The sequence below is a fragment of the Coccinella septempunctata genome, chromosome 4 (genome assembly GCF_907165205.1).
Source record: "Coccinella septempunctata chromosome 4, icCocSept1.1, whole genome shotgun sequence".
In the NCBI taxonomy this organism is placed as follows: domain Eukaryota; kingdom Metazoa; phylum Arthropoda; class Insecta; order Coleoptera; family Coccinellidae; genus Coccinella; species Coccinella septempunctata.
The window spans coordinates 19,849,180-19,874,761 of record NC_058192.1 but is presented as its reverse complement, the minus strand read 5'-3'; the positions used below and the strand labels follow the sequence as shown (position 1 = coordinate 19,874,761).

At 34.2% G+C, this 25,582-nt stretch overlaps 1 protein-coding gene and 1 long non-coding RNA gene across 2 annotated transcripts in view; one reads left to right on the top strand and one right to left on the bottom strand.

Annotated features, from left to right (window-relative positions):
• Positions 1 to 8,127: 8,127 nt before the first annotated feature.
• The window catches only part of LOC123312199, a 35,518-nt gene continuing 18,063 nt past the window's right edge, over positions 8,128 to 25,582 (bottom strand). The window contains exon 2 of the mRNA XM_044896487.1: positions 8,128 to 9,838. Within this exon, the coding sequence (XP_044752422.1) occupies positions 9,537 to 9,838 (302 nt within the window). The 3' untranslated portion in view covers positions 8,128 to 9,536. The remainder of the gene's footprint in view (positions 9,839 to 25,582) is intronic.
• LOC123312201 lies at positions 15,182 to 19,912 on the top strand. The gene is made up of 4 exons (XR_006537583.1): positions 15,182 to 15,296; positions 19,377 to 19,489; positions 19,581 to 19,799; positions 19,857 to 19,912. It is a non-coding gene; the product is annotated as an uncharacterized LOC123312201 (long non-coding RNA).

Genomic DNA, 25,582 nt, shown 5'->3' with positions numbered 1-25,582 from the left:
ATCTTTGTTCTGGGGATTTTTCCAGGAGCTGTAACAGTTGTTCATTTTCTTCAGCTACTTGTTCCAATTCTTTCGAAGCTTTCAGTATTATTTCATCCACATCTCTTAAATCTTCATCGTCACCTGTTGTCTCGTTGTCTTCAGTATCCAACTCGGTTATGGAGTCTTGTACAGACATTTTCTCGTAAATAGTAAATAGGTACTTTCAACTTTGTTTCCGCACTACCTGCGAGCAGATTTTAAGGTGGCCGTATTCGTAAAATTGGAATCTAAAAGTATCGCCTGCTCTTCAGGATTTTTCAGAAGTGAATATTCGCGTCCTCTGGATATCAGTTGTTTTTAATGTTTTAGATTTGGTTGAGATGCGAACTCTCCTGGAAACTCTCTCAATACAATAAGTATTCGGTTCGTTCGAACAACAACGTATTTTCAATGAATAACTTGGTTTTCAGTACCTTTACTTCTTTGACATGTTTCAATTTTCATCACATAAATGTCGGCTTCAAAACTATCCATGCATTCAAATGTTCAAAACTAGTTATAAAAGTTGCTAAGGATGCAAAGTATTTCGACTTTTTCGGCGCCTAGTTTCAACCTACATATGCCAAAAACGACATTTTCATTGTGACTTTTTGTATATAAATCATCGAACGTCAAAAAAAAACTCTCATTCTATCTCAAATTTTCAAGAAAAGTTAACTCTAATTCATTCAACACATAGATTGTGATAGTTTGCGAACATGGCGGAAGCAGAAGAGGGGGATGTAACTGAAACTGAAGCGACTGAAGAAGAAGCTGATGAGGTTATGGATCAAGAAGATGAGGAGGAAGGTGAAGAGGGTGAAGTGGGTGAAGACGGCGAAGAAGGTGAAGATTTGGAAACAGTCGCCGAAGAGAATGATAAACTGATGGAAGAACTGGACAAAGGGGAACCATCAGCGGCAAAACCACCAGACTCAGAAGCTCTCAAAGGAAAAATCGACGACGAAACGATGAAAAAATTGATACAGGTCGAGAAGGATGCTAAAGAAGCTGCTAATGTAATATACGAGCTTAAAACAAGAATAGAGGAGCTATTGAATAAGGAAACAATGACAGAAGAAGAGGAGAAAGAATTAGAAGAGAAAAACACTCAACTGAAAGATAAAATGTTATTTTTCGACGAAAAAACCAAAGAAATCCAGGAAATCATTGCAAACACTAATATTCTGGAATCTATGCCTGTGAGACAGCCTCAAGCAAAACACGAGGAAGATGTATTACCCAGAGTGATATTGTGCGGTGTGGATGACGAGTATGTTCCAAAGATCGTTGTATGCCATCAAAAGAGCAAAGGCGTTGGCGGAAGATCACGCGAATGCTTACCTGGTTGTCCGGGACCGTCTCCCCCGCCTTGTGTGCCACCCATCACCAAGGCACCAAGTTTCCAAAGACCGGAAAAGAACGAAGAACTGGAAAAAATAAAGTCTCAGTTGGAAAAAGATATAACAGATAAAAATAGACTGCTTGAAGATCTCCAATTGAAACTGGGGAATCTTCAAAATGAAATTCACACGGTCGCCGCCGAAAACGCCCAGTTGAATGATAAGATCAGGAGGATCCAACAGGAGCAAATGAGGAAAAATCAGCCACCCTGCCAACCTCAGAAGACGTGCCCAAGTATGTTGGCAGCTAGATTACAAGAGTACGGCAATTACACCCGTAAATTAGAACGGACAGTTGCTGCGATGGAGGAAGATTTCGATCGGGTACATAAAGAGATATGTGCTGCTATGAGAGCACGTGATCAAATGTCGAAAAATCCGATACCGCCTTGTAGAAGGAGATAGATGAGTTGTAGTGGAATTTTTAATATGTAGGTCTTAACTTTGGAAATGAACAAGAAGTCACATAATGTTTTTTCAATTCACGGATATTATTCTAAATATTCTTCGTCTTCCTCTTTTTTTTTCATTATGTATGTACTAGGAATATAAGCCGGCTAAACTAGATTATTTATATTCGAGGATTTATATCGAGTTCGATAAAATGTTTATTTGCTTCGGGAAATTTAATTTACATCTTTAGCCGGTTAATGTGTACATTTTATAGTTGGGAGCCCAAGAGGGGAATTCGGGATTTACTCGAGCGTGTCAGATTAATACAAGGGAAGATACCCTGAACCCTGTAGAGTACCTCTACCGAAAATTAGACCTGTATATAGGAGGAATTGTCTAGGACAGCCTGTCAGAATAGTAAAAAAAAACAAAATTGTACATACTCGAACGTGCCAGATTAATATACAGGGTGTTTCCTTATTGAATGTCAATATTTATGGGGGTGATTTTTGGGCCCATTTTAAGAAGAAAACTTCATATGAACATATGTCCCAAACGTCTTTCCTTTTGAGATACAGGCTGGTATTATTCAGACAGTCAGTGGCACGCCACTGACATGAGCAAATTTGATCTCTTGAATTTTTTTTGTCCGACTTACGGGTTTCACCTAAAAAATAAAATTTACGTATGTCTCTGCATGGTGATATTGTCATATATGTATGGATTAAGGATATTGTTATGATCATGCAGAGGAACGTTTTTTATTTTTTTAAGCGGAAACCGTGAATCGGATTAAAAAAAGTCAAGTGATCAATTTTGTTAATAAATGATTGGGGATTTCAAAAATAATTTTTATTTCATTAAAAATCTGTGGCGTACCATCAATGTCTGCCAAAATAGCTAGGTCAAATTACGTACGAACGCCACTGGTGGAAATTAAGAAAACAGAGATACATTAAAAAATGCCTCTTGATTCATAGTATACATGTATGACAAATTTCATTGAAATATTTGGAGTGGTATTGTAGATATTGATAATAAATTATTCATTTTTGAAAACTTTACTACCATCTCAAAAGATAAGACGTTTAGAACATATATGTTCATATGAAGTTTTTTTCTTAAAATGGGCCCAAAAATCAACCCCATAAATATTGACATCCAATTAGAAAACACCCTGTTTATGTGGTTAATTACATGTTGAAAAGTATACATTCTGACAATTTAAGCGTGACCAAAATGTGTGGGAGGGCGCCAAAAAAAATAAGTCACGTGTACATTCTCGAGCGCGTAAACTTTTTTTCTTTTTTTAAAGCTAATTATTCAAGAATAACGGAAAATATATGATCAACAATAAAAATTGACCATAAAGGTCACAAAACTCAATTTTTTTTCAAATATCTCCTCTCCTAAGCTTCAAATTGTTTCCGCATTGACCACATTCATCATCAAATTTGTAGAGCATAACATTTTCTACAAATTTTGTCCGAAGCAATTTTTTCTACGTTGGAACGTTTTCGAGATATATGGCGATTAATGACTTGGATTCAATATTGACCTTGGCCTTTTGCATGTGGCTAAGCTCCTCGCCCTTATCGCCCGCTAACTCGAAAACGGTTAAGAGTATGTAAAATTGCTTCAGACAAAGGTTGGATAGAATTTTATTATCTAAAACTTTCATAATAAATACAAAAGCGATTAGAGGTACAGGATGGGAGATATTTTGAAAAAATGCCTCGTTATCATCTTAAAACTGTCAGATAAAAAAAAAACCCTGATTAGTGCCAGAATAATGGGTCAACACGTCTGCAACACCGAGATTAACGATCTGTATGAAAATCTGACACGAGTATGTACCTACAAGTAACGATTTTTTTTGCATTTTCGAAGGACCGCTGTGACCTTGCGTCACGTCTGAATTTTCAGTCCCTTGAAAAGTAGCTTTCTTTGGGTCCAATTAACATATCCTCTAAAAATCTGGCACGTTCGATATTTTTTCTTTTCCATTTTCAACTCTTCCGTACGGTCAGCCCCACCACGCAAACTGTCAGATTTACATAAATTTATTATCAGAGACACGTAGGGCATATACAGCAAAGATTATATAATCTTTGATATACAGTATCTTAATCTGACACGCTCGAGTATGTTCACCTGACGATTTTTTTACATCTTTGAAAACCCGCAGACGCTTTCCCCACCGCTGAAAGTGCATACATCATAGAATCTTTTTTTTTCTACCATCTAATCTTAGTAATCTTCAGAATCCACTAGGTCCCCACGACGTTCGAGTAAATCCCGATTTAGCATCGTCGGCTCCCCAACTATTATATACCTTCAATACACACGAATTTTCATTTTCCACGAGTGTGATATTGTATATTATTATACAAGCAGCTTTCCGTGCTCATTGAACTATTCACTATAATTTCTAACTAACTAGGTTTCTTTGAACCTGTGCTATTTTGATGCCAATGGTATGTGAAGGTGGACTGAAACTGATGACACTTTAGCACTAAGCTAACTTTAGCACTACGCTAACCTTTGCACTACAAATACTATGTCGAAAACTTCAATAGCATTCTAGCAGATTCGGTTTTTCTGACCACATTTCACCAAGGATCTAAACCGAGATTAGACATAACTGACGTTAAAGAAAGAAAATTGATGATGACTTCAGTTGAAATCGAGTGTGATTTGTAGTTTCTTTACTTTACTTACTTCACTTCTTAGACAAAATGTAAATGTAGTGTGTAGTCAATGTTCAAAAAAGTTTGTTTAAATTTTAAACCCAGTTTAAGTCAAGCGGAGTTATTATCGTTTGGTGAAATTGGCCCTAAACTACCGTTTGAATTTATCAACTCGACCTTAAAATGAGTTTGCAATTAAAATTTGACTCAAAAAAAGGCGGAACATTAAAATTCGACATCAGCAATCCTTCAGGTACAGGTACAATTTTAAATGGGGGTGAACTTCATTGATTCGCGGTATTTGGCAGATACTCATCATCAAAATACATTTTGAATAATACGAAAAAATCAAAATGGCAATTTTTTTTATTATGGTTCGATTCTATTCAAAATTGGTATATAAAGGGTACCGAGAATTTTATGAATTGAAGAAATAGGAATATTATTATAGTTCAATCTTCTTGTAACACAAAGATTTAATAGTAGTCAAGATTTAGTTGTAGCAATGTCGTTTTGACATTAATGAGTGGCAATAACCTTATTACTACTCCCATCTAGTTACAAAAAGTTAAGAAAATTATATCATGGCCAACCGCGCGACTGCTTTTGGAAAAGTGGAAGTGGCGAGTATGGTGTAGGTATCATTGAGCTAGAATTGAACTCAATGGCTGTACTCAAAAGAGCCAAAGGTAGATTATTTGATCAGATTATTGGGCTAGGTTATTACCTGCTAGGCCAATGGTTATACCTATTAGTGACAGTTTGTAAAGCCTATCTCTTATAAATGTTTTCAGGTGAAATGGAATACCATTTATGAGAATTTTTGTGCGAGATTTTAATTAATTGTTCACAGGGTATAACCTGGGTAACGTATGACATGCGTACCGCTGAGTCGTTCTTCAGTTACGGCAGAAAATAATGTCAAATTTTCTGAAATTCTCGTTATTGAATTTCTATCTGTGATTCATTCCCACGATCAATGACTTCGAACTAAAGCCGACAAATTCATAGATCAAGGTCTGCAGTAAGTTAAAAAAAAAACCGCGAAGCAGCATTTTACAATAATAAAATGAATCACAAAATCCATCATGAGAAAACCACAGTATTATTCAGGTTCTTCCGTGTTGTAGAAATTACTTCGATATTGCCAGAGCAAAACTACTTACAAGCACTTGAGAAAACAGAAAAAGGTTTTTCATGAATAAATTGGTTAATTTGACCTGAAAGTTTAGCCCTCCTCATAACCGAAAACCAATTCCTTTCAATTAATAGAATTTCACGACAAGCCTTTCAGATGAGTAAAAGTTGAATAGCTTTCTTTAACACCTTAAAATGCTATATTTTTTTTCTAGCGAAACACGTGTTTTGGTATTGGTAATGAACTTGTATAATATACAGGGTGTTAAGAAATTTGATGCTCACCACTACTATCTACCAAACAGTACCAGATAGAAATTCCGTTCATTGACAAAAAAGTTCTGCCTTTGCAAGTCCTCCAACATGACATCTTAATAATGTATTTTTTTGTTCCAGATTTATAATGAGATTATAACATTTTATTGAAATCGGCGTCCTTTAGATTTCAAGAAAAGACTTTCAACTTTTTTTCTTATGGAAAGCATATTAAATTTTTTCATCAAAAACTGATGAAAATATTTGTATTCAACATTCGACTTAGCCTTGAGGGTTGAATACTCAAAGGACTCAGTCTATTCGAATTCGAATCGAGAAGGGGAATTTTAAAGATATTTTTGAAAATATCTGCACTTATACCAAAAAGGTCATGAATTTTATTTTCGAATTGGTCTATACATGTATAACCATCGAAAACGAACAGACGGAACTTTTTTGTCAATAAACGGAATTTTTATCAGGTATGGAAGATAGTCATGATGAGCATCGAATTTGTCACCACCCTGTATAAAAGTAACTCTTGCGAAAATTTTGTAATTCAGATTTTGAGTTGAATAATAAATTTTGGAGCGTCTATTTTTAAAATAATTTTCAAACTTTTTCATATTATACTCGCTATTTTTTAGCAGTTTTCAATATTTCTTTTCGAAATTGTATCCACTCATTCAAGGAATGTAACTGAGGACAATACCTACCCAAAATTCCAGAAACATTTATTATGTTCAATTCAAATCCCAGTGTAATCTCTGTACCTACCTAGGTAATTACCCAATAATATTAGGTAATATGTAGTTGTTTAGTGATAGAAGGTGCACACGTGTGACATCATTGAGTAGGTATTAACCCCCATTGGGGATTGAATACTCAACGCTAATACCTATACTCGATATCAGTCGATAACTCTTAGGAATTTTGGATTAGGAGAATGATTTAAGCCTCGGGTTGTACCACCCTGCTTTTTCAAATGAGAATACCCACTGTTTATATCATGGGTCAACATGAAACTCTGATTTAGAAATACTCCAATTGTCATAATTTATCTGTGTGCCGTTTTTTCTACTTTTTCTATGAAATTTTGTCTCCATTTTCCTTGACCCATATCAGTTTTTGAAATATCACTTTTCCGCACTAGTTTGGGAAAACAATAACCCTCAGGGAAGAACGTCACTTTCCCGCTCAAAGGAAAAATCATTTTCCTGATATGGGATATGATATGGGAGAATAAGTAAAAGAAAAAATTTGTAGAACTTTCATTGAGGTATGTGAATCTTCGGCACTTTTATTTCAATACTAGAAAGTATAACGATACTCTGAAACAGTATAAAGTAATGTGAAAAATGAAACATGCTTTGATTGAAATATTTATAAGTCCATATCATTACATATTTTCATTCAATCATACAATCACAAATGTTTCGAATACATATAAATTATTGCTACACTTTCAATGAACACTATATAAGTCTAAAAATAAATAAAGCCTTAATTCTAAATACGCTAACACAGCCTGTATGGAAGTAACATTTCACCATGTTACCTTTAATTTTAGGTTTGGTACATCACCTATATCACAACTTGTTCATTTCACCATTAAGTAGAAAATTAGCATTAGTGTGTTATTTTCTGAATCTATCCATTCGAAAGGTCATTGACAGTTATTGCATTTTATTTTATTTTTATGTATCTAATGAAATTCAAGTTTTTCTAGTTTCATTTTATTTTGCTGCCTATATATATTGTCAATACGATTGTTGAAATTGATTTATTTGAGTCGTGAAAGTGCACTACTGAAACAATACATGAAGAAATAAACGCTGGTTCTTGGGCTTGTCTGAAAAGACCCATAAAATTATACGAAGTCTAATCCAATGCGATTCTTATCTGTGATAGCCTTGAAAAACCAAATGTATTTGACGAAATATTCTGTTCTCATAAGGGAAAGGTGTTTGGTTTTCTTATTGTTAATGGTCTTTGCCTTGTTCTCTATTATTAGTTATTCCGAATTAGTCCGGAAGAAATGTCAAAGATTTACCGGATTAAATTAGGTCAGTCTTGAAATTCGACAGACAAATTTAGCGAATAATCTTCGATTGGATGAATGATGATACACTTTTCGATCAGGTCATGAATTCTCGAAACAATTGGTTTATCTCGTCTGAAAGAAATGCTATTTCAGATTCAAGATTCAAGAGCGATCCTCAAATTAAAAAAAAATTTCAGCTAACATTAACCGTCAAAATCTGAAGGTTATTCTGTGTCTAGGAAAATAGCCGTTGAATATTTGAAAATTTTGTACGTATGTTGCATAGTGATTGCAGGGTGATTTGGAATCTTTATGCATGACTTATTATCATTATTTATTGAACACTGAAATTCGGAACTGAATAGGTATGTTTGTTGTAACATTAGGCACCACGAGGTTTTTTTTTATATAAGTCCAGCGTAGCATTGATCAAAGAAGTAGTTTATCGAATTCAAGGTCAAAATCAAGCTGCGAATCTTGTTATTTTAAACGCAAAGGGTATATCAAACATTAATAATTACTCTTGAACTTCATCTCATGACAGTTTTTATCGATTTTCTCAAATTCAAATAATTATTTTATAATAATTTCATTCCTGCGTTTTATCACAACAGGTATAATGAACGTAATAGAATTTGGTTTATTATGCTTTTACAATCAAATTGTTTTTTTCAAACGTCAGTTTTATTCATACAGATCAAGCGAAAGGATTTATCCAAAAAGCAAAGAAATCTCTTCGTGAATATGGTCACGAAATATAACCTTCAAACTCGTTCATCATGAGAAAATGATTGATACTGGCAGCTCAGCGCCACCCTCCTGCGTTTCAACACAAGATTCGATTTTATTGGTTTTGACATAATCATAAAATTATTTTTTTGCGGAAATTACTGCAGCGCTGAATCTGATAAACGACGAGGCTAACCGTTTATTCTCTGGTCAATGCTACTTTTCAAATTACGGTTATTAAAAAATGTTTTGAATAATTGTTTCGACGAGTTACCTGTGTCAATGAAGGATCGTAATTCAATTAGAAATTATCGATGAAGATCGACCTTCTGGTGAAGGGTGGCATGTATAATATACTGAAAAGGATAATTCAATTACGATTTAAAAGAGGCAGATTACCGTGCTAAATATACCTTTCTTTTGAAAGAAAATGCAGTTTATTTTACATCTACATAGTACTGAACAAGTTTTATTTTGAGCAGCCCAACATAATACTTTATCACGTTCTGAAATTTTTTGAATTTGAAATGAAATGTGGTCCACGGTATCAAAATTCAAGGAAACAAAGTACACAATCATTTACAAACTACAATTATTCAGAAAATCAAATGACAAACTTCATTCATGTCGATGCAGGAAGTTATCTCGATGCACCTATGGAAGAACGTCGAATTTGGGTTCGCAGATCTGTTCTTAGGAATGCTTATTTTTTATTCCCGTTCATTCGGATAACTTGTATCGTCAATAAATTTTTAAAAAGGATTTCTTTGGTATTTAACAACGCCAGCGTTATACTTATACAGGAAATTCTTATATTTACACTATACAATCTGTCGGTTCATTCCCAAGAAGAGTCTATGTCCACTATGTTGTCTTGATTGAGGTTCCTGTGCTCGTATTGGTCGATGAGGCAAGTTGTCTCAGCAATTCAGAAAGGGGTTGATGCACAGGTGTCGGAGGTGTGCGCGGCACCCATTCGGGTTCTTGGGGTGGTGATCTGTTCACGGTTCGTTCTCCGGCCGCTAGTTCCTTGACCCTTTGTAATTGAAGTATGGCTTCTTCGTAGCTAGGCAGACCGGATGCCATATCGTAACTTGGTAAATCTGTGTCTGTACAGCCCGGACTTCCTCCTTCTTCAACACTGGACGGTGTCCTTGATGACCTAACTGTAAAAAAAGATGCACATGAGTAGCCGGTCAAGAAACTGAAAATAGAGGAAGATATATGGGAAAAAACATTTACACATAATGTGAAATTGTTCCGTCTAACGTAGCGGTTCCGCGGGTGAATCATCGGTTCTTGTTGACTCACAGTATAGTCTGGGAACAGAGAACGTTTGCAGGAAAAACAATTGTGTGGGTGTAACAATTTGGCTGGAAAAACTGGTTGACGCCAACTGTTTTATCAGAAAAGAGCACATTCGTCATGTATATGCAAATTCTCTGCAAATGTTCTATCATGTCACATAGTTCGAAAATATCAGTCGATTTCCAGAAAATCTTTGGTGGAGAAGATGAGGAAAATATAGTAATCAGAGTATTTTGTTCAACTTCGTGAACTTTCCACGGATTTGATATGTTCGACATTCTGACAACTTTTGCATTCATCAACTGCACCGTACTTTTGATGAACGACTTCATATTGAAAATACGTTCTCTTTATAATTTATCGTGTATCGTCTCAGTTGGCTTCGACTTATTCTGTGCTACTCCTCAATAAAGGGTTCTGAATGAGATATAGAATTTCAAAATTGACGCCCACGTGTGCTTAAGAAAAAAAATCGTCGTCGAGTATACTACGGATGAATGTTGAAGGTTAATACAAATATTAACCTGAGCTGAGCACAAATGCTCAGCTTTCACCTTAGCTTTTTGCTAACTGTTTTGATTTTTAACTTTCAAATTTGATCAGCCTATCAAGTTAGCTGCTAGAATATTTCCTAACAAGTATCGATATCGAAATTGATGCTAGATGACGTTAACTTCATTCAGATGAAAAGGTACAAATTTTCACTTTTTCCAAATAAATGTAGTAGTAAGTATAAAAGCTGAAAACATTATCTTAAGACGAATGATATTAATCTTTGAAATTCCAAAACCTATTTAGTTCAAGACAAGAATTTCCTTGTCTCACACTGGATGTGAATGAATAGTTACGAAAACAAAACACCACCAACTTTTTTTTATTACCTTCTCACTTTCATAGAATGTCTGCTCAATTTCAGTTCTGACCTGACAGTTTTCTTGTTTCTAGAAAAAATCCTGCTGTTCAGGTGCCATATGATATGAAAGACCCAGACTATTTTTTGACAAGGATTTCCTCAATATTTTTCATGACTATTCATTTACACAATGGATATACATTTTTTTAATGCTGTTTATATCATAGACATCTCTATGTCTCTACATGGCCTTTGCGATGCTATTTTATAGAAAGAGCCATTTTACCTGTCTCTTTTGTGTTCACATAGAGTTGAGTGCGCACCAATCAAAATTCTAGAAAAAGACAACTAGCATGCCCGATGTTCAGTTTCTCTCTGTCATTTTTTTTGACGTATTTCATGCATAGATAGAAAGGGAAGGTACAGTCCATGTCTCTATGTCTATGGTTTACATAAAAGGCCCATAGATACATCATCACGACATTAAAAATTATTCATGAACAAACAAATTGACATAGAACTTTTGAACAAAAAGGCGAATCCATAAATAGATTTTTGTAAGGGGCGATGAAAAATGAACGTAGAGCGGTTATTTGAGTTTACGAAGCACGTCTAGAAACTGTCTCAAGTTTCATGTAATTCGAGACAAGATCTCAATCTGAGGATATTACTGATAGTCCAGTTTTGCGGTCAGTATACAAAGGTAACAGTAAAATTCGACCTCCATTTTTTGTTTCAATCAATTTTTTGTTTGGAACCATTTGCAACAATAGAGTTTTTCTTCTCTCAACGCTTCCGAACTGTGCTCCAGAGATGTTAGATAATTACATATTCTTCGTTGCCATTGACATAATTTCGTAACATTCACATGTTTTTGTTCAATTTATAAGCAAAAAGTGAAAATATTTCCTCGTATAACATTCGTCTTTATTATTGTTCCAAGTGAAAAGCCATTTACCTAGTTCTCAGGAAATAATAATATATGGCTTCAAGGAAAGATTACATTGTCAATGTCTTTCATAATTGATTGGATAATTCTCGAATCAAGAATCAAGTAAGTTGAATGCGTCATATTCCTAAGCAGTTCCACAAAAATTCGTTTGTTACCATTTATTCTGAAATTTTGAAATTGATAATTTCAAGGTCTTTTTTCAGAAGCTGTACAGGGTGGCCCGTTTAAAATTCAGAAATTGTAAAAGCTACAAAAAATAGTTTCACATAAAAGTTTTTCATGCTCTTTCGAACTTTACTTTATTAATTAAAAAAAAAAATTTAAAAAATCAATTACAGACAGGGTGGTAACAAAAAGTTACCTTTTGTTAAATGGAACACCTTGTATATGATTAGATATTTGAATAGTACATACTTAAAAAGATATTTTCAAAAACATAAGTCCAAGACAGTTGTAGGTGCTCACTAAAATATGTAGCTTATACTAGTTTTCTAATGAATATTCAAAACCAAATTTTGCCCAGCTCTTGTCAATATCTTGAATCATACGTAACATCTCTATTTTTAGCAATCTTATATACAGGGTATTAAATGAAAAAGCACTTTTTCGCCCATATTTCTGAAACTATTCACTTCACAGAAAAAAATTGAATACATTTTTTGCTCAATTTTACCGGCTCTATATGATGAACAAAAAAAATATAGATTGCTATTTGACTGAACTTCTATTTGAATTTTTAACTTTAATTTTTGAAGACCCTGTATATAAGATTGCTAAAATTAGAGATATAACGTATGATCCAATATATTGACAAGAGCTGGGCAAAATTTGGTTTTGATACATCCATTAGAAAACTAATATCAGCTATTTTAGTGAGCATCTACAGCTGTCAAAATTTTAGGAAAAAGACGAATATCTCAGAATCGGTGCTATATGGGACCATGGTGGTGATACCAAAGTTACCTTGCAATAATATAAAGGGTGTTCCATTCAAAATAAGAAAGTTGATACCAACAGGGAAAAAACTGAGCACCCTGTATTGAGGTGGGATATAAAAAATAAAAGTTCGATCGATTACAGACAAGTTTTGTATTTAACTTTTTCTTCCAGCTCCTTCAGTTTCCACAATGAGGTATAGGGACACTTTAACTAAGACACCCTGTACATGTGGATTCAGATTCAGGAAATCAACCTTCAAAAATGCTTTGCCTTCTAATGAATAATTCCAAGCATAGCGGGAAGTTACATCCAAGTGCAGTAAGAAGGTTCGATGACATTCTTTCTAGCTTCGATAATTCAAACCATAAAGATTTTTTCCACAAAAAACAGAGCGTTTTTGCTCGATATCCCATTCATGGATACCGTGAACTTAAATTGGGTTTCTATCGGTAACTCTCTTCCTGGATAACTGTTCCACACAGTTCTCATGCAGTTCAAAGAACTTCTCTCCGTACCCGATGATCAAAATGAGTTCTATTGAAATTGTAGGAATAACGTTATGTCCCATATTCGTTGAAGGTCGCCAGTTGGTAATATGGAGAATTAGGCAAATGTTGCTGCCATATATTCGAATTTAATTGGTAATTAGACAGATGTTCCTATTCCACTGTTTCACCTGGTTAGGTGAACGAAAAAAGAAATATTTTCGTGAGAAACGCAATGTAACGATGCTAATTTCTCCAGTTTGTCTTATTTCTAAAAATATCTCGTCGGGTTTAACTGTCAATTGAATATGAATGGATGGTAATTGTCAGGCAAATAATGATGATGAGTATTTTGATCAAGGTACAAATGAGACAAATCAGGTTAGCAATGACCGGTGAATGCTTTGTGAAAGAAACGAGTACATATAAAAAGCTTCTGATGTGCGAGCAGTGCGAGCACCTATTTCAAGTGAATTTGGATCATAGACTAGATTCAAGTGTGTCAGAACCATAGATTATTGACTTGTGATCTGTATTTTGTTTTATTACCACTCCTTTAAACCACCCAAACTTCTCGCAAGAAACAAATTTGCAACTGAAAACCTCAATTTCTGCAACTTGGGAGTGTTCGTCGAAAAAAGTTAAGTCTAACGATCTGCACCCAAATATTTCCAGCAAAAACGGCCTGAATCTGAAAGGGTGAAAGATAAAAAGGCATTTTAAATATTTCAGTATTATTTCGGATGGATTAATATTGAAATTTTTTGTCTGAGCATTTATCGTTCTGCTTCTGTAACATGTTATATAGCAAGGGCGTATATAGGGGGGTATATTACCTATATACGTCACTGTTATATAGAACCACCCCATAGAAGTGGTGCATTAATGACCCCATGTTTCTGCACGAAATGTTGGTTAGGAACGTAGAAAAATGGAAGAATTAGAATTTGCGCTAGAATAATTATTATGTTTCCTTAATAAGATCAAGATCAGTATGGAAATATTTTCAGAATCCTATTGACCCATAAAAAAAGGATCCCGATGTCTTTTCATTATATCATGGATAGCCAGTATTTGCAGTGTTTCTTTTTTGAGGGGGAAGAATTTCGATCATGAGTCTATTCCGAAAAAAATACCCCCATGAAGGTGAACATTTTTTAAATAGGGAAAAGATTTCGAGTGTTGGTTAGGTTGAAAGTTATTTATGTTATGTACACAACCCAGTCGAATTTTCAAATTCGATTCAATATTGACGAAATAATGTAATAAATGAACTTACAGTCAAAAGGTGATGTTGAACAGACAGTTGAACCGCCCAAATTCAAGAACCGAAGAATCCCAAAATAATTCTCAAGTTTTGTATTAGGGAGTAAGAATGCCTATGAGCATTGTTTACAATAATTCGTGAATAATGAACCAATTATGAAAATTTTAACTCGGCTTTGTACAGAATATAAATAACTAATAACGAATCAACAATCGACATCTCTTTCCTATTCAAATAATGTTGGAAGTTGATGCTATCTTCATGGGGGTGGTTTTTTCGGAGAAAACTCATGATATGGGAATTCGTCCCCCTCAAAACAGAAGTTGACCTGTTTCTTTGAAATCTTCCAAAATTCTTCGTTTCTGAATTCTGGGGGGTCCGATTTTTGTTGGGACACCCTGTATATATCTCCTTATATCGACGACATTAATTCACCATGGGAAATTCAGCAGCTGGTCTGCTTTGAATCTACTATATAGTCAGAACTGACTTTTTAATTTAATTTCTGAGAATTGTATAGAATAGGTAGATATCTAAATAAGTGTAAATCAATACATCGAATAACAGATTGCTCGAGAGTTTAACTCCGAAATAAATCCTGATGTAGGTACTTTCCGTTATGATTTTGAGAAATACCAAATTCCCTATTTGGAATATACGGAAAAACATGACTGACTCAGTGGCATGTCCCAGAAATATGCAAACTTTCGCTCTTAAATAAGGGAAACGATTCGTAGGCAAAAATAAATAAAGTGCGTGAAAACATATTGATCGTCGAGTTGACTATGGAATTTCGAAAGTTGATATTCTATGTCTAATAGTGAGTCTTAGCTTGCACCACCCTATTTTTCGCATATAAGTTATTATTGTTATTAGTGTGTTTGTTAAATGAAGGTTTAACTCAACAAGAAGTTGATTTCTGTCACCGGGCTTCGCTAAGTTCGCAATTCGTCAGTATGAGTCTGATGGGCGAATGTTGGTGTGGCGAGAACGGGGTCAACGGTATAATGAACATTTCGGTGGTGGTTCAGTGTGCGTTTAAAGGGGCATTTGAATTAATGGGCGCACATACTTTTCTAATTGACGCAGCCATGACAGGAGTAAGTTATCGTTTTATTCTATTATTTTTCCTTTTACGGCAGCCATCGGCGACAATTTTATGTTAATTGACCATAATGCTCCTCCACACTATCACAGCAATCACACCGCTCAACTGACCCACCGCAGACATTACAAGAGCTCACCAATGCTTTGACCTCGGCTTTGACGGACATTGACACAATGCCGAATAGAGCAAGTCCCTCGGGAAGTCCTGTCCGATATCAAACCTCGATTTCAAGGTGTTTGTGAATCTTTGAGTATACAGGGTGATTCATAACTATTGGGACATAGGCTAAGGGCAGATTGTTTGGACCAAAATATGGCGATAGGACCAAGTATACCTCAATAAAATATTGCTGTGGAAAAAGATAGAGGGCGTTAAAGTTGAGTTTTTTGCAAGGGGACAGAATAATATTTTCTTCGAAGTCCGAAAGTCCTTTATTAAAAGAATTAGAGAAGGCATAGAAGTCGGAGGAGGCCACGTAGAACATTTAATCTAAGCTTATTCTTTTTATGTTACATTATTTTTAATTATGCTTTATCGTCGAAATATATAAATAAAATAAATAAATCGTTACTTCAAATCCCCTTTCGATGCTCTGAACTGTTCAATTGTGTTTTTCTTAAAAACGGATTAAAAAATATACAGTAAAATTATTAGCAAAAAACGAAAACAAAATTCAACTTTAATGCCCTCTATCTATTTCCACGGCAATATTTTTTTGAGGTATATTTGGTCCTATCGCCATATTTTGGTTCAAACAATCTGCCCTTAGCCTTAGTCCCAATAGTTATGAATCACCCTGTATTGTTTTTATTAAAACCACAGAAAGTCATATTTAGGCCGTTCCACACTACTCGTGCTCTTTATGCCCAGTCTTGGGCTTGAATAGTAGGCTGGTGTGGCTCGTTTGTCTCGCGACGGTGTTCGTTCTATCATTGTCCATATATTATTTGAGATGCTTGTCAAGCTTTGATTCGCGAGAATTCGCTTCATTTGCAGGCTACCACGCACAAAATATGGAACAACTTAAGTCCATAGCATACTTGACTGTGAAATTTTTTTGAACGCTTACGGTGTTCTGTGTTAACGACTTCTACGAACCGGGTGAGTTCCAACGATGAACTCCAGAACAAATATTTTTGATGGATTTTTTCCATAATGCGCCGGAATGTTTGCACTGCAAGATAACGCATAGTTTTCCTTCCATTAATGATCAAACACCAGCTATCTAGACAAATAGAATTTTTCGAATTGGTGCCTCCACAAGGATTAACTTCGCGGAAAACATAAACAATCTTCGCGTTGCATTACGTGTTTGGGTAAATACCAGGACAAGAAAAAACGCCAGCGTACTACTCCACACAAAGAATGTTTTTGTTCGAAAATTTTATTAATGGCTATAAATTTGCATTTTCTATGCCCACGGAAAAACGAAATAAAGCAGTTGTTGACTGATGCATCCACATATATTTATTTGAAACACTATGTGGATCCCATAATGACTTGATCCTTGAGAGCTGAAATAATATTATTATGTATATGCATGTGTCTACGGTTCTGTACTATAACATGAGGAAGTATCAATGCAGGATTTTTTTTTTCGAATTTTATAACGTGAAATATGAAAGTTGGAAGGAATTGGTTTGATGAATGGACTTTGGAAGCGATAAATATGTAAAAATACAGTGATTGAAATGAGTACCTATTTCTTCTAAGTTTTTTTAATACCGACAGTATATTGTTGAGTGTAAAATGAACATTGCACGCAAGTAAGACACTATAATTTTTCTACGATACTTGCACAGGTTGGCCTTGTTCGACATTCGAGTGCACATCATAACATTTGAATTTGACAAGTCAATAGTTGCCAAGATGTTGAAACTTTAGTTTTTCTTCTTATTGCACATTTCGCATCTGTTCTTAATTCATTTTTGGTTAATGCTCTACACAGGAGCAGAAATGACTTAGGAAGACAAATATTATGAACTGGACTGGTCGTAAAAAGTTGAGGATATTGTGTTGATTTGTGTATGTAGTATTTTTCATTTAAGAAAAAAAGGGATTTCAAAGAAATCATTCATTCACAATAACAAAAATTCAATACTTGAAAAATTATTATGATTAAGGGGAAGTAGTACATACGATTCGAGATAAAGACGATCGACATTGGTTGCTTTATGGATGCTACCCTACCCCAAATACGAAAATGTGTCACATCTTTGAGCAATAGCTTGAATCACGTACATACAGCGGGTTTCATAAAACTTTGATTGTCCGATCAACGATTTGACAGTTACTCGAATTCTAAAACGAAATCACTGAAACATTTCAATTTCTGAATATATCAAAGAAGTAGCAATTGATAATAATTGAATGGACGTAGGAACATCTTAATTTGATGCCAGAATGATAATGTGAATGATCATGATTGAATTATCGATTAAAAACAAATTGACGTCTATTCGTCAATCAAGCGTTGATTCCCTGGTCAAGCTTTATGAAACCCGGGCTGAGTCAGTTGAAAAGTAGAAATTACCACGTGAGAGGTAATATTAGGAATATTGAATATTTTTCAGTTATTCCTGAATTTCAGCGTAATTTTGGCATCCTATATCTTTGCAATATATAAAGAATTGAATCGCCGATGTCATCCTGTCGTTATTTTTATCGAAATATGTCGAAAAATCGTCGAAAAATGAAACAAGTTTTATTGACACTAAAGTTCAAGTTTTTTTTCTCATAAAAGAAATAAATTGAAAAAAAAAGGGATGGGGTGACATCAAGACATCCTTTAACTTCAATTAAAAAAAAATCAAGGCTTCACGTAAGAAATTGAAAGCGTAAATTAGGAACTAGTGAAAGCCGGTTTTGAATGGAGATTCTTGAGGTATTACTTCCCCTTAACGAAAAATCGAAATTTTGAAAATTCAAAAAATTCACAGTTCTTATCAAATCAAGAATAGATTTATTATATTATATTAGTTATACAAACCACCTGCGTTGTGACTGGAAACCCCCTATGTGTTTTCATATTACCGTTTAGGTATTCAGAAATCAGGCCAGCTTAGAGAATTTGGTGTTTGTTATTCCTATTTATTAACACAATAAAATCATGCATTAGCCGCCTAGATAAGATTATAACAAGGAAGTGAAATGAATTCAATTGTCTCAAGAATTTTATTGATGATCTTCAGTTTCGATAATCTTATCTGCGAACATCGAGCATGATTCGCCTAGGAAACTCGTTCATTGATTTTGATCACTATACGTTTATTTTTAGCATCGAAAAGTAATCAAAATAATCATTGATATGAAGCTTAGATACTTAGATAACCACATGTTCGATGATGCAATTTATTGATATATGCTAACACCATTTTACTTTCGGCACCAAAGATGGGCTTGAAAATCTTTTTTCAGAATTCAATCCGTTGATTTTTCAACATGTGACTTATATCGTTACAATAATACAGGGTTGGGAGAAAGTGTGGAATGAAGTGAATCTTTGAAAGTAGGCTAGTACAATGACGCATACTTGCAGTTCCACCTGTCCTGTATCTTGGGAAAAAATCATTTCCGGACAAAGGCATACAGGACTTAGAACAATCTTTTGTTGAGTCAAAGATTCACCCTGTATATCCTTTCATTGCGCTCCTAGCGAAAAAGCATTGTTATGTTTCGACGTAGTTGTTACAAATGAATCGATTTGTTTTGGATCATTTGGATTCCCAATAATCAATATGAATGTTTCGCACTAAAATAATTAGATATTAAAAGGCAAACTTGTTTTTCCAGAGTAAAAAAGTGCGCCTCCAAAGTTCAATAAACCGATGAAATGATTCAGACTTAATGACTGGATGCATAGAATGAACTTGTCCAACTCTTCATCAGTTCAGGGTTTCACAGAGGTAAGAAATATTGCGCAATAATAATATTCAATTCGAATAATAATCGAGGAATTCCAATATCTACTGACATTTCATATTTTTCCGAACGCAGCATCACATGATTCCGATTCCAGTTTTCCTTGCGGAGAACGAGAGTGAAACACTTACGATAAAATCCGGAAGGAAAAATAAGGAAGGAGGTCCGATGAAAGTGAAAATAATAACTGATTGATGTCGAAGCCTACTATTCAATTATCAACTGAACGTTCGTCTTTGAAGTTCCAAGGAAAACGAGGTATGGGTGTATCGAAATATGCTTCGAAGTGCCAAGGTACTACGAACCATTGTGGATTTGTGGACTAGTTCTCCACAATAAAGCGCGTTTTAGGTGTTCCGCTTGAGTGGGAAAAAGATCACCATCTGTCTGAAAAATTTCATTGCAAGCTAAATAATGATGGTCCACAGAAATACTTGATCATTGATAATAATTGATGCATTATCGTAAGAAGACTAGGATAAAATGGATTCAGTAGGATACGCAACAGCGTACATTGAATGATATACAGAGTGGGCAAAATTCGTTGTCTACTGAAGGGATCTCGAGAACTATAGCAGCTAGAAGAAAACGGATGACACATTCTCGAGCTCTATTCCAAATCTGAAAACAGATTCAGCCTAATGGTCATAGATTTTGAGTTATGAACGAAAATTGAGAAATTGTCATTTTCAATGAAGCTGAATAACTCGCTTATTTGAACTCGTATTCGAAATCTGTTGTTACATTCTACAGGCACTTTTTTATGAGGAATTCGAATATGATATTATTAAATTTTTTGATAGAGCCATTTTCGAGATACGACAGGGATTTCTGATTTTTCAAATGTAAACTACAGTTGAAAGTTCTTTCATCTTGCTGCAATTTTTTTGCTGATTTCAAAAATGTATCATATGTCTCTATTCACATGAATTAAACCAAAGGAAAAAAAATCAATACTTCTTCCTACTTTTCGATTCTCTGTTGAATTATCAGTAGGCTGGCTTGCCATAGCAACCGTTGAATATGCATTATATTTTGTGAACCTGAGCCTCTATGATTGGAATCACATATTGCTGAATAAATATTTCGATGATTAATTTGCCATTTGTTCTCGCGATGTTTGGCATGCTTATCTTACGATGGTTCACAATTCGTATACTACCGTTGACAGAAGTACCTATTTTTCATCATCCTACTTTTGTAAAAATTATAATTATAGATAGCTATCGTATTTTATTTATATAACTGACTCTTTGAGTTTCTTTCATGAATAGAAAAACGATAATTGAATAAAATTTCTTCTTTAATAATCAGAAGAAAGCCTTTCACCCTCTTTTAAAGGATATCAATATCGATATATAAAAGAAATAATTATTCGACAGTCGGTGATTCCTATCACAGAAGGTTGAGTTCACATGGTTACGCCAGCCTACTAAAAGCCTACTAAAATTCAACAGTGAATCTCGAAAGGCAGGAAAAAGTATTGAATTTTTTTTCTTATTTATATTCATGTGAATAGCGACATATGATATATTTTTGAAAACAACAAAAAAATTGCAGCAAGATGAAAGAACTTTCAACTATAGTTTACATTTGAAAAATTAGAAATCCCTGTCGTATCTCGAAAATGACTGGATCAAAAAATTTATTGATATCATATTCGAATTCCTCATAAAAAAGTGCCTGTAGAATGTAACAACGGATTCCGAATACGACTTCAAATAAGCGAGTTATTCGGCTTCATTGAAAATGACAATTTCTCAATTTTCGTTCATAACTCAAAATCTATGAACGTTAGGCTGGATCTGTTTTCAGTTTTGGATTAGTCAAGAAAAAAGAGCTCGAGAATGTGTCGTCCGTTTTCTTCTAGCTGCTATAGTTCTTGAGATCCCTTCAGTAGACAACGAATTTTGCCCACCCTGTACATAATAATAATAAGTTTTGGGAAACATCAACTTGAATTTCTCTTACATCTTGGGATTGTGTTTTAATACAACCGACTTTCAATGTCTCCAGAGGAAAATATCTAAAGGTGTCAAGTCTGGGAAGCTTGGTGGTCATTCAATCGGCCCTCTTGGAAATGATCTGTTATTGCCTGACTAAATTCGAAATAATATCTCCATCCTTATGCTTTGACAAGAAGACCTCATTCAGTGTTATTAAGAGCAAGTACCAAATTATTAGGGAATTGATACAAGAAATCTAATATTAAATTAATTGAGCAAAATTATTTTTCTACTATGCGGTGCAGTGTGAATATAAAATGCTAGGTATACCGAGTGAGTGAAAAGTGACTATTTGACTACTACTTAGTAGGAATGCTAGAACATGTTAATTTTTATTTCAACTTATCCAAATGTTTATTTATGATTGAGGAGTCTAACTTTTTGTGCCAGAAATGGATAGACCTTTCGTTGCTGAAGATGATCCGGTCTTTGATGGGTTTTTTATTAACTTTTTTTTATTACAGGGAGCCAATATTTAAACTCATTGAAATATGAAAAATTTATCAATACAATGAGAACATTTATTTTTCCAATTATGATTTTTACTTCAAATAATTCATCATTTATAAGCCTACTAAGAAGGCACGTTATAGATAAAATTTACAAATATCAATTACTTCTGCAGTATACGTCATTGACCTCGAAATACATAAACAAATTCGAATTCAAAAAGTTTAACCACTTCACTCTTATTACAAAAAAAAAGGATTGATAAAAAACTGTGACTGAATGTCCCAAAAAGTTAGGAATGCCATTTAAAAACTCTACTGCCCATTCTCCATCCTTCGAGAAGAATGCACGACAATTTCCTCTATTATAAATCGAAAGTTGAATAATTTGAAATAAAAATAGAACGGCTCGAGCAATTTTGTACAAAAAAGTAGTATAATTAAACTCACACAATGGATACAATTCCTCATATTTTATCTAATAATAAATACCGAAGATATGAATAGTGTGATTTACTTTTTACTCCCTCTGTATAGAAATATTCAATATTGATAATTATTCTGGTTAAAATACTTTTCGATGCCTAATTTAAGCGGAAAATTTCAAGAAAACATTTTAAATTGTGATTAATATTTTCCGATTTTTTCCTGTTGACATAGAATTGCAGTTGTTCAAATTATAATATCAATGCATTTGCAGTGATATTGCTGAAGAACATCACTGATCCAACCATTCTCAGCAACAAAAACACTATCCCCATTTCTGGCACAGAAAACTACCCTTCACTCCTCAATTGAGGAGTCATTTTCATTTATAATTATAAATGAAAAGAAGCGTAATTTGAAGAGAAATCTTCTAGTATTTTTTTTACAAAATAGTCAATACCGTCGCGATATGAACCTTAACTTTCACTTTGTATAACTGATTAACATTATTTTGAAAAACAACCATGATACAAACGTACATACAATGGTAAAGTTTTATATCATCAGAAACTATAACAAAAAAATTACAGAATGGTCCATTTGGAATCTGTTCAGACGTGATATCGCCGAGATCACCTCGTTTTTGATAGCCTCACCTCGTTTTTGATAGCCTATTCGGAAATATCTATGAACTCTCCTAACTCTTTTTTCTCGACCTTGTCCTTAAACGCTTAAACCTATCCGTTCGAATTCAAAGTCATTACCTCATGCATTATTATCTAGATTATGAAACCGTTTATTAGTCTCAATGTCTGCGTTCGAAAAGGTTTCCTTTGTTTTTACGTATATATCTTGTTACGAAGATATTGGATATAGACGGTTACTACGATTAGCGAACCTACATGAATACAACCTACTCAAAATACGGACACATATCGATTTCACCGATGCATTATTTCATGTTGGAATGAATTTTACGTGATCACAGATATGAGATTCAATTTTTCAACGAATAGATTGGTGAATCATCGGATTATCAATGTCTTCTACGTTTTATTTTCAGCTAATATGATTTAACTGTTACTGATAGGGGCGTTCCGGACTTCGATTTCACGATGACTACTCCCTTGTTTGGGAAATTTCCAGTTCATATATGTTGCAGCAAAAACACAAAAAGAAAAAAGTTTGTCACTTTTAATTTTTGTCTTGGATTTGAATTTCTTGAGATGAAGAAGCAAATTTGGATAGTCATATTTATTTATTTTAAGAAAGGTCTTCACATTAGGCATATGAGTGGTACATTACATTCAAAAATGGTGGATATGATTTGCCTCTGGCCAGTCACCAATGTCTCCAACTCAACTCTGTATAACAAAAGTTAAAAAAAGGGTATTTTAGGGTGGAGAATTCCTCGAATCACACCCTTTTAAGCGATTGTCTTGGCCCAGAAATGGAACTCTACATTGCTGAAGCAATAACTGAAAATCATCCTTATGTCAAGAGTCCCCTGAAATATTCAGGATGAAAGCTAGAAAAATACCCTATACCTTACCTACATATATGCGAAACTGTACGAGTTACAAAAATTTTTCAGAATATTAGGAGGGGTCTATACCGTTTCAGTGGTCAGTTCAAAAAGCGAAAATGTATATCCTACGTCAGAAAGAACTGATTTATATGAGGTTTTTATTAAAATTCAATTCACTCAGCTCGTCAGTTCGGAAAGCTAGAAACTTTTTTATTCGACAAATGAAAAATTTTGAAAATTTTTTTCAGTGAAGAGCAAATGTTCATTCATGTTATTCACTTTCCGAGGGAAAACGATTTTTTCAATTAATTTCCACATAAAAAAATTTCTCGAAAAGTCTCGCCATTCGCTACAATTCGAAACCTGCTGATATTGAAAAGAGACGTTCGTAAAGTGCTGCCATCTTTTCGACGAAAGTGAACACTATTGTAATATTCGTAACTTCTACTGATCTTTCGAGTGTTCTGGCAACACCCCACATTTTGATAGTCTTTCCCGCCTTACGTCTCGTGGTATAAACTACCCTTAATCTTCAATAATTCAATATTGAAATACAACTAAATTATTCGTGTACAGTGTGGCAATGCAAAGTTCACTTTCCTCAAAAGGAATTTCCAGAAAAAATAGTCCACCACAAGAAATTCTGTAAGTAGGTCACCTTTATAGCTATCGAATGGGCGTTTGCGCAAACAAATTTCAGGAATATCTAATTCAAGCCACTCAAAAGAGAATATTTTCAAAGCCCAAAAAAAGTGTTACAACATTTAAAAAACTCATGTTCTCTCGTTTTTTTTGTTGAGAAACACTGTATACAGTTTCTTTAAAAAGCTTCTAAATGCTACCCAAGTCTATATGTAATCGCAGGATTACAGCATATTTTTTCATATGTTAGATGAAAATAAAGTTTTCGGAATGTTTCTGTTTCATAGCATCATAGCAAAGCAACATGACTATGCCAAATCTGGAAACTTTTCAAAAAGAAAGAAATTCTGGCAGGCTGTTTTTTCCCTCAAATTGACACTTCCAAAAAACAATTTTCATTCTATAAGATATAAAAATGTTTTGATAGCGTAGGTGTAATAATTTTGAAGGACACTAATTTAAAATCATAGAATAAATTTGGATGAATTATACATATTTCCATTTACCGATTTGGTAGTATACGTTGAAGAACTAACCATAATACCTACAATATATACTGAATTTTTTTGAAACTAGGAAGTTCATGCCTCGTGTTCAATAGAAATAATGAATGAAATATTGAGATAACATTCACATGTGGAACTATCATTTAGTAGATATAAGTTTCCATTCAAAAGTATGTAGAGTTTAGGAACTATTAATTCTTTATAATTTCCAGCATTGAAATCAACAAATAAAGAAAGAAAAAATCTAATTATTACACCGATTAAAATACCTCGAGGTATTCGGAGAGTTCCAAATAATAAGTATACAGGGTGTGATATTTGTCCATGCTCTCAGAAGAGATATCAGATCTGTAACTTTAAAGACAAAAAAGTCATGAGAACTTTTCGAAATCGTCAAATTTTTGCTAATAACTCAAAAACGAAGGATTCTAGGAGGCTACGGTTTTCACCATTCTTTGTTTCTCTGAAAAAGAGCTAGAAAACGTGTCATCGGTTTTGCTCTAGCTTCTAGTTTCCGAGA